Source organism: Stenella coeruleoalba (assembly GCF_951394435.1).
Source record: "Stenella coeruleoalba genome assembly, chromosome: 10".
Taxonomy (NCBI): Eukaryota; Metazoa; Chordata; class Mammalia; order Artiodactyla; family Delphinidae; genus Stenella; species Stenella coeruleoalba.
Genome location: NC_137156.1, coordinates 64,337,918 through 64,347,680, shown reverse-complemented (window position 1 = coordinate 64,347,680; position 9,763 = coordinate 64,337,918). Strand labels below are relative to the sequence as shown.

The 9,763-nt window shown below is 59.5% G+C and overlaps 1 protein-coding gene across 1 annotated transcript; it reads left to right on the top strand.

The window, feature by feature from the left end:
• Nucleotides 1–2,975: 2,975 nt before the first annotated feature.
• MYL3 (myosin light chain 3) lies at nt 2,976–8,521 on the top strand (the record flags this gene model as incomplete). Its single annotated transcript, XM_079934844.1, has 7 exons — nt 2,976–3,110; nt 5,330–5,357; nt 5,494–5,643; nt 6,462–6,635; nt 7,777–7,854; nt 7,970–8,012; nt 8,108–8,521. 6 exons carry the CDS (start codon nt 2,976–2,978, stop codon nt 7,996–7,998), a joined length of 594 nt encoding a protein of 197 aa, XP_079790970.1. The 3' UTR covers nt 7,999–8,012; nt 8,108–8,521.
• Nucleotides 8,522–9,763: the final 1,242 nt, after the last annotated feature.

The following is a 9,763-nucleotide window of genomic DNA, read 5'->3' as shown; positions in this document are numbered from 1 at the left end:
AGGAGGTGACATCTCACTGAGACCCAGAGGTGACAAGGAACAAGCCATGGCCAGGGTCCCAGACAAGGGCACCAGAGGGAGGAAAGCCTCTGCAAAGGCATGGGGGCTAGAAGGAAGGAGGCCAGTGTGGCCAGGGGTCTCCTGCCTCTGCTCATGGGCTCCTCAGAAGTCAGGGCCCACAGTTTCCTCAGGTGGGGCAGGGGGAGGTAAGGTGGCTGCCCCCAGAGAGGGCTCTGGGATGTGCTGTCTGCATCAGACTGGGCCACAACTCAGACCATGGAGCTGGGGGAGTCAAAGAAGAGGGATCCAGACCCCTGTCTCTCCCCGCAGGCTCTGCCAGGATCTTGTCTGCTGGGCTGTCATTCCCAAGGGGCATGGAGCCCAGGCTGGGACCTGGGAGAGAGAGGTGAGTGCCAAGCCTTGTGTGGCTCGTCTTTGCTACCCAGTGCCTGCCTCTCCCTGTCACTAAGTCCCCTCTCCTGTCCACCTGCCTGCCCACCTGCCCACCCCTTAATTTCCTCCTGTCCTCGGCAGGCATGTTGCTGGCAGTCAAGGGGGGGTGATCCCTGCAGAGTTCCTGCTGGGGTCTAGGCAATAGTTATGGGTTGAGAGTGGCCCTGTGGGGTGAGCCTAGGGCACTGCTGCTCCCAGGAGCCAGAGCTCGGACAGTCAAAGGCCCATCTGAGCCCTGGGGAGGGAGTGGAGGATGGCTCTGTACACAGCGTCCCCACTATAGGACCATATCTGCCCTGTGCTCGAGGGAAGAGGACCAAGACACCCCCTCCCCAAGCAGAGGAAGATGGCTCTGTGTGGCTGTAGCAGGCTGCATGAGTCTGCAAACCTGGGAACCAAGCCTCAGGAGGCCCATGTCACTCATCTACTCCTGTTCCCACTGATGCTGAGTGGTTTCCAAGGGATAGCAATTGTGTGTGGATGCAACAGTGAGATCGGTGTTCTGGGCACCCCTGTGGATGTCCAAGGCTCTGGGCCTCGATTTCCCCCATGATGAGTGAAAGGGGATTGGGTGGTGTCTTGTTGGCTGTGCCTGTGGCTGGTGGGAGCCCTCGAGGGTGTCCAGAGTCAGTTGTCCTGAGGGTCAGCAGGTCTGGGTGATGGGGCCGCCCAGAGGTCTCTCTCTCTGTGTCCCCCTCTGTCTGCCTTCTCCTCTTGTGGTATTTCTGGCTGGTCTCTGAGGATCCTCCTCCACCCCTTTCTTTCTTAATACTCTTGCCAAACATCTGGAAGAAAAGTGAAAAACTTGCCTCTCCCCCAGCGCCGGATGTTGTCAGATTTCCAGATGTGGGGTGTTCTGCCCTCCAGATGAGGGGAGGAATGTCCTGTGTTGCAGCTAGGAGGGGACCCAGCCCTGTCCCTGGACTGCTGTTCCTCTCACCATGAGGCTGAGTGACAGGATGAGAGGGACCTGGGCTCAGCAGGGGGACGTTGGGGGCATCCAGGTAGAGGCCCAAGTGAATCTTCACCTCAGGCTCCACCCACGGTGCCTCCCTACACCTGGGAAATCCCCGGGGGCCAGGAGAAGGGGCAATGCCTCTGAAGTTTCTATCAAAGGCTCCAGGCATTTAAAAATAATAGGGAACACCTCCTTCCCACCCCCCCCACCCCCCCGGCACAGACACTGGGCAAGGAATGGAGGCCAATGTGTTTGCAAGATGTCCCCACTCTCCGAGTTCTGTGCCTGGAAGGGCCTTACGCCACCTCAGCCTTCCCTCCTCCCCCCAACTCCTGAAATGGTAGACCAGCCAGGCTGCCCTCTGTCACTGCCATCTGGGGTGGCATTGTGGGTAGGAACTGGGGGGGGGGGCGTACCCTAGACTGGGCACCTGGGAGGCAAACCTCTTCCAGTGCCCTGGGGTCCTTCAGAGAGGCAGACCTTCTCAGGACCCCACCAAAAGTGTCAGCAGAGGGCAACGTGGGGCAGTGGAAACAGCTTCCTGGAGGAGGGTGCAGTGCGGCCGAGCCTTGAATGCTGCAAGCAGAGGGGCAAGGGCAGAGGGTGCAGTGTGTGCCAGGGTCTGGCGGGGAGCAGGCTCTGGGGTATGTGGGGAAAGTGGGTCGCAGGGAGCTGTGGAAGAGGGGCAATAGGAAGTGAGGGTGAAACCAAGAAACCGACCTCAGGGTCAGGCAGGTGCGGATGCGGGAGGCTGTGGAGGCTGCTTGGCTGTTGAACTAGGCTGGGTGACCGCCCTCGAGGGAGCAGACCCCATCCTACTGCCATTTAGGGTGTTCTCAGAGATGGGCTGCAGCTGCCTGCAAGCCATGACCAGACAGTCACGCAGGCATGATAAACACCCAGACACAAACACACAGAAGCAACACCCGCGGACTGGAGTAGGTCATCCCCCACGTGGACACAGACCCTCCCACCACAGATACACAGAGACCCTCTCTGCATACAAACACCCAGCCAAACGGAGACAACACACATGGACACACGCAGACCTCCCTCTCCCCCTCCGTGTAGACACACGGGCACAGACACATGGGAATTCGATGCACAGATGGGAAGTTTAACTCAAGGGGTGCCCAGTCCTCCTGCCCCCAACACAACACACAATACGTGCTCGGTGCAACCTTCTGCTCCCTTTCAGTTTATTGACCTGCTGAGGGACAGCAGGGCCCCTGCGTATGTGCGCGTGCTTTTGAGGGTGTGTGTGGGGGCTGAGCACCGACCTCTGTCCTCCCCTCCCCCGCTCTCTTCCCAACAGGTGATTGGGAGGAATGAAGAGCCCTCCCTCTCCCCCACCCATTCCTGAGACTGAACAATGCCCCCCCAGGCCCCAAAATAGCCACTGAGCCTAGCCAATGTCCTTTTATGGCTCTGTCCCCATTGTGCCCTGCAGGGGTGGGGCTGGGGTCATGAGGTGTCCAGGCAGGATAAAGGCTGGTTACGGGAAGGCTCACCTACCCGGCTCTCTGCTTCCTTCTCTCCACGTCCCTCTCTGCTTACAACCTCCATGGCTCCCAAAAAGCCAGAGCCCAAGAAGGATGACGCCAAGGCAGGCGCCAAGGCAGCTCCAGCTCCCGCACCTGCACCCGCACCTGTACCAGAGCCCCCCAAGGAACCTGAGTTCGATGCCTCCAAGGTCAAGGTGGGTGTGGGAGCTGGGTTTCCGTGGGAAGGGCAGGGTAGGTCAGTGGATCTACCCCGTGGAAGACCAGGCTCCAGAAAGTGAGTACTGAACTGAAGCTGGAAGCTTCAGGCATCAGGAGGGCTGCAGCAGGAGGGAGGGTGGTCAGACATCAGGCAGGACTCCCCCAGTGCTGCTGAAGGGACTATCTTTTTGGTGGTTGGAAACTGACTCTCCCTTGTCCTTTTCCCTGGACCTCACATCCTTGGGGAATCCTGGACCTGCCTGTGCCCCTCACCCCCGCAGCCAGGCAGGGATCTTTCTTGTCCAGCTGTGGGGTCTTAAGTCCATACCAAGTTCCCCAGGGTGGACAGGGTGGGGGGTAAAGGGAAGCAGGGCTCCTGCCCAGTCTGGGTCACACTCACCCCTGCCAAGGTCCCTGAGCCCCAGAGCTGCTGGGGCCTCAGCTTTGAGCTGGCGATACTGAGCCAGTCTGGGTAGGTCATGGAGGAAGCTGGTCTTGGAACTGTGACCGGTGGCCCCAGGAGCCCTTCCCCGGCTTGGCTTGAAAGCCTTTCTCAGAGTCTAAACCTGGAGAACGAGCCATGAGTCCCACCTGCGGCATCTGCATAGTGGCACGTACCCGTGTCCTGCCCGTTGCCTGTTCTCGGCTGGCCACTGGCCACTGCTGCCCTGGCTGCTGGCTGAGGGGCCCCATGGAGCCCTCCCAGCCCTTCACGGTCCCCAGCGAGACCTGCAGCCCATCTGCACAGGTCCGTCTCCATTCCTGAGCCCTTCCTGGAGGCACCTACCTTGTCCCTCAATACACGGGCTCAAATCCCAACTCTGCTCCATTCCCATCACTGCTCTAAGGCTTAGTTTCCTCAGCTATAAAATGGGACAATAAGTCCTCCTCACAGGCTGTTGGGAACCACTCATGGCAAGTGCTCCGTGGAGTTGACTCTGACTCCTGACCATCCCCAGACCCCAGGTTTGTGTCCCACAGGCCCCCTGGTGAGGGTCAGCCAACCCTAGGGCCCAAGGTGGCATTGTGTGGTCTCACCGGATCCGAGGCTGCACAGACTCCCCTCTGAGCAGAGGAACTAGTGAGGCCTCTCCCGTGACCCCTGCGGAAAGCTGTGCGGGGGGCCCAGGGCCCGTAGTCTCAGCAGGCTTCTTGGTGGAGAGAGCTCTCGGGGGCGCCAGGAGCAACAACTTGGTCTTCCCAACACAGGGCTAAGCCAGAGGATTGGGAGGGACAGCCCAGCAGGGTGACAGGGGCAGGATCCCCCTCTGCACTGGTGTGCACTACTGAGGTTGGTGGAGGGGGCTCCAAGGGAGCAGCAGTGGGAGAGGCGCCAGTCAAGTCCCCCTCCCCCAAGCTCCTTTCCCTTGTGCGACCTTGACCTTGGGGTGAGTGACTGCAGTGATAAAAATAGACCTGGTATCCAAGTGAGGAGGGGGAAACCGGGTCCCAGGAGGCCTCCTGACCTCAGGTGGCCCCGATGTGGCCTCAGCAAACACTCAACCGCTGGGCCCTGGCCCCCTGCTGTGCCACGCTGGGGGCTGCCCTGCGCTTATGGACAGGACTGTGTAAGACGCAGGTGTAGGCAGGGCCACGTGAGTGAAAGTGCCCAGCCTTGAGGGCTCTGTGGGGGGCAGACACATGCAAACAGATGCACACACAGGTGTGCGAACGCACATGCACGTCGCACACACATCCCCTCCTGCAAATATGTTCTCATGGTGACAGGGCTCTGCGGCCTGCCCCCTCGCCTTTCCTCCTCCCGCCCCCGCCCTGGTGAGATGAGGCCTCCCATCTCACTTAAGTGGACAGTCTACCCACTGGGCCCCAGGCCTGGCAGAGCTGGCAAGGCCAGTCTGTGCTTCAGGCACGTCTGTCCAGGACCAGGGGCCTCAGGTAAGGCCCACCCGGGCTGGGGATTCAGGGCACCAGGCCTCCCTCCTCACCACTTGCCCTGATGAGGCCTACCTGGTGTCAGGGTCTGGGCACTTGCAGACCCAAGGTCCTCAGGTGGGATGGCGGGAGGGGTAAGGAGGCAGGAGGGAGTCAAGGTGGACTGCAGGAGGTCCTGGGCAGTGGAAGCTGGAATCCTGGAATGTGGACGGGTTGGGGCAGCTGAGGGGTTGAGGCCTGGTCTGGGCATGGAGGCACCAGGAGGACGCCTGGCCCCATCCTCTGAACCAGACACTCAGAATCTTTGGGGGTCTCCTTTCAGATCGAGTTTACGCCGGAGCAGATTGAAGGTGAGTGGGGGTTTTGAGCCAGGGACTGCAGGGTTGGGGCCCGGGTCCCCCAGGCTGAGTGTCCTCCCCTGCAGTGTGGGGCGAGTCGGGGGGGCTGACTCTAGAAGTGTCTGCAGCTCACGCCCTCTCCCGGCAGAGTTCAAGGAAGCCTTCATGCTGTACGACCGCACACCCAAGTGTGAGATGAAGATCACGTACGGGCAGTGTGGGGATGTCCTGCGGGCGCTGGGCCAGAACCCTACACAGGCCGAGGTGCTCCGAGTCCTAGGGAAGCCGAAGCAGGAAGGTTGGTACGCCCGGCCTGAGACGTGTCCCCATTAGGGCCAGTCCCGGGGGAGACCCCCAGGGTGGGCCGCCATCGCTGGTGGGACAACCCGGGAACTCCCCTGCTGTGCATTCTCCTAACATCCTCCCGCTGTCTGGAGGAGGACCTGGAGGCCAGTCTCAGGTGATGCTGGCAAGGTGACGAGCAGTGAGGGTTCCTGTACCATCTGGCCCCACGCCTATTTGCCAGGCCTCCTGGTCGTAGGGGACTGACAACAGCGCGAACTAGCTTCAGCAGCAGGCGTGAGGGCAAGCCAGGCCGTGTCTGGCCTCAGCATCCCATATGCTCTCCCTGTCCTTCCCGGCCTCCTGGGCATCCCTCTGTGGGGCAGGGTCAGCTTCCCTCACCACCATGGCCAGAGAGGGTTGCCTGCTTTGCCCCAAGGAGGAGTGAGACCCAAGCCCTCGCCACAGGTGCGGAAGTCCCAGAGAAGGTCTCTGATCAGCCCAGCTGCTCTCGACCAATCACAGGTGTGGGGAGAGCGGGGTTGATAAGAAAAATAGAGAGACGCTAGCGAGAACTGTTCCCCAAAGAAGAGCAGAGGTGCTAGTCAGAGCCCACTGTCGTGCCACTGTCCTTGTGAACAGCAAAGGACGATGTGAATAATGCATTTCTCAGTTGACTGTAAAGTGCCTTGTGATGGTGGAGTGCTTTGTAAATGACAGACTGGTGTAGACTGCATTGGGGGCTGGGTGAGGGCAATAGCTCCTCATTGCCAGACACAGGGGAGGGATGCCCATCTCCCCTCAGAGCCTGATGCTTGGGCCATCTCTCCCCAGAGCTTAACTCCAAGATGATGGACTTTGACACGTTCCTGCCCATGCTCCAGCACATCTCCAAGAACAAGGACACGGGCACCTTCGAGGACTTTGTGGAGGGGTTGCGGGTCTTCGACAAGGAGGGCAATGGCACGGTCATGGGCGCCGAGCTCCGCCACGTGCTGGCCACGCTGGGTGAGGGCAGCCTCCTCCCCACCCCACTCTCTCCTTCCTGGGGCCTCCGGGGGAAACCACTCTGTCACCCACCGGGCCTGTTTCTCACTTGTGAAATGGAGGGTGATGCAGTCAAGGTGCCTCGATGGCAGGAGACGGAAATGTGGGGAACTTAGAAATTTAGGTGGGGAGTAAAGAAAGCCAGCCGGTGCAGCTCACAGAACTGGAGGGGGATAGGAACAGCTCTGGGGACAGGGTGGGGCAGGGCGGTACATCCAGGGGGATCAATCCAGTCCTTGTGTTCATTGCCTCAAGGTCAAATTCCAGAGCCGAAGAGGTACTGTGCCTGCCTCTTGGGCATCTTGACCCCCGCTGTCAGGTGCCTGGCTGGCAGGAGCGCTCCTTTCTCAAAGAGAAGTTTTCCTACAGCAAATGTTCATTGAGCACCAATTGTGTCTGCGCAAAGTGAACTTTTCCTGCACCAGACATTTACTGAGTGCCTACTGTGTGCTCAGCCCTGTGCTGGTCTCTGGGGTTGTGTGTGTGTGTGTGTGTGTGTGTGTGTGTGTGTGTGTGTGTGTGTGTGTGTGTGTGTGTGTGTGTGAGACTGGGGGCTAGGAGGTGTGAGGGAAACTGCAGTGGGCATTCCAGTGGGGGAAGCAACACAGCACATACAAAAGCACAGAGGCGGGAAAGTTCCAGACTTCTCTGGGGAGCAGTGGTGGTGTCTCTTGGTACCCTCCATGGTCATCCCCTAAGGTCCCCAGCTCTATCTTAGGCGTCCTTCCTCTAGCCTTGAAGGGCTGCCCCGAGGGACTGCTTCCCGGAGATGGGGGACCTGGCCTACTCCTGATGGAGGGAGTCCCGCCAGCCTGTTGAGGACAGGGGACAGTATGTGCTGGTGGCCTGAACAGCAAGATGGCACTGTTACGGACAGAGCCCAGGCTCGGAGAGAGTGCCAGGCCTGCACCCCAGGCCTTGCCCTTTTTGACTTGTCACTGATTCTTCTGGTTTCAGAAATAAGGGTGACAGCCCAGGTCTCGTGTGTACCAATATGAGGTGTGGGAATACTGGAGAGGCACACCCACCATCCAGCGGGGCTCAGGGGGCCCCCCACCCTTCACACCTCAACAGTGCTGACTCAGCTTTCCACTCCTGCCAGGTGAGAGGCTGACAGAAGATGAGGTGGAGAAGTTGATGGCTGGGCAAGAGGACTCCAATGGCTGCGTCAACTACAAAGGTAAACTCAGCAGAGCAGGGAGTCTGCTGGCGGGAGCGGGGCGTTAGGATCCTAGGTCGCCACCTTTGGCTACCCAGGGCCGAAGCCCTGCTGCTCACTCCTTCCTTCTTTTCAGCATTTGTCACGCACATCATGTCCAGCTGAACCTCTTGCCCCAGGTGAGACCTCCCACCCTCCCTTCCAAACCTGCTACCACCTTTGCCACCTCTGCTGATTTCAGCCCCATTGTCCCCCTCCTGCCTCTGTCATCCAGATCCCCTGTTGCCACCTCCCCAGCTCCACCAAGTCCAGTTCTCAGCTGACATCCCGCAGCCTTGCTTGCACCTCTCCACTGTAACCTGTGACCGCCTTTGCTCTCAGGGAGCCCAGGGGAGGCCGTGCTGGGGACAGCTCATCTTCCACTCGAGTTGCTGACACCCGTGGCCTGCAGCCTGTGGGACGGAGGGGAGCACATTGACACTCCTGCACAGGCTCTCTCTGCACAGCTCTGCGGGGCTGTCATCTCTCCCCATCAGGCTGCACTTGCCTGTGACTGCATCTCTGTCCCCGGCCCTTGGGCCTCATGAATAAATGGCTTCTTTCCTTCTTTCTTTCCTCCCTCCTCCCTCTCTTGCTTCCTTCCTCCCTTCTTTCTCTTCTTCCTTCCTTCCTCCCTCCCTCCCTCCCTCCCTCCCTCCATTCGTTCATTCATTTGTTCGTTCGTTCCTTCCTTCCTTTCCTCCCTCCTTCCTTCTCTCTTCTCTGTGGCCCTTTGGTTGACTTTTATAAAAATCTATGAGCCACACACGGTGAGCCCTGGACAAAACGAGAGGAATCACTTTGAAATCTTGCCTCCTTGCTCACCGCATCAAAACTGTCCCATCCGGTGTGCCAAACCCTCTGAGCCTGCCCACCAGGACGCTGGGCTGAGCTGGACGAGGACTGGGTGCCCTGCCCCACTTCTGGAGACAGTAGCCATGTTCTGGCCTCTAACACAGGGTTGCCACTCGGTGCCTGAGAGCGCTGTCTGAGCTGTCTCACTCCACAACCAGCAATCAGGGAACTGCAGGGCACTGGCCCAGAGCCACCCATGTCACAGGTGGGGAAACTGAGGCCCAGAGCAGAGAATGGCTTTGCCTGACTCACTGTCCCCAGGCTGTCAGAGCCGAAGAGGCCTGAGACCCCTGCCTGACTCCGGTCTCTCTGCCTGTGCTGTGGCTCTAGGTCAGAGGGCGAGAATCCGGGGTCCACCAGTGGTTTCTCAGCCCTGGGCTTCTCAGCAGAAGACAAGTGCACAACCCCTGCAATGACAGGAGGAGATGCACACACCCTTGCACATGCCAGCCGCACTGTCACACCCTGCTCTGGGGCCAGGCCCTCCCCTCCTTTCGGAGCTCAGTGGGGAGGGTGAGGGGAGGCTTCCTGGAGGAGGTCATCCACTCTGGTTTGAAGGGGAGGAAGAGCAATGCCCTGTAGAGAGTCTTGGGGGCCCTAGAGATAAGGGTTGTGGAGAGATCAAGGGCCCAGAGTGTGGAGCGGGCCACACAGGGTAGGAAACAGCTTGCAGGCCGGGAGGACTCAGGAGGTCAGGGCAGCCCTGCTAGGGTGCATTTGGATGTGAATGCATCTGCTTGTGAGATGAGCGTGTGGGTGTATGAGAGCGGGTTTGAGGCTTGCACGGATCAGGCTGCCTCAGGGCGTTCGTGTGGTGCGGCGAGCATGGCAGGACTGTGAGTGTGAGAGTCTGTGTGCGCGTATGTGTGGGAGGAGTGGCGGCAGCGTATGTGAGAGTCTGTGAGGGGCTGTGAGTGTGTACGCAGGAGTCTGTTTCCCTTCCTTTCATCCTTTCAGCATTTATGGAGCACCTACTGTGTGCCAGACTCTTTAGGCCCTGGGAACACTGCAGTGGAGGAAGCAGCCAAACCCCTCA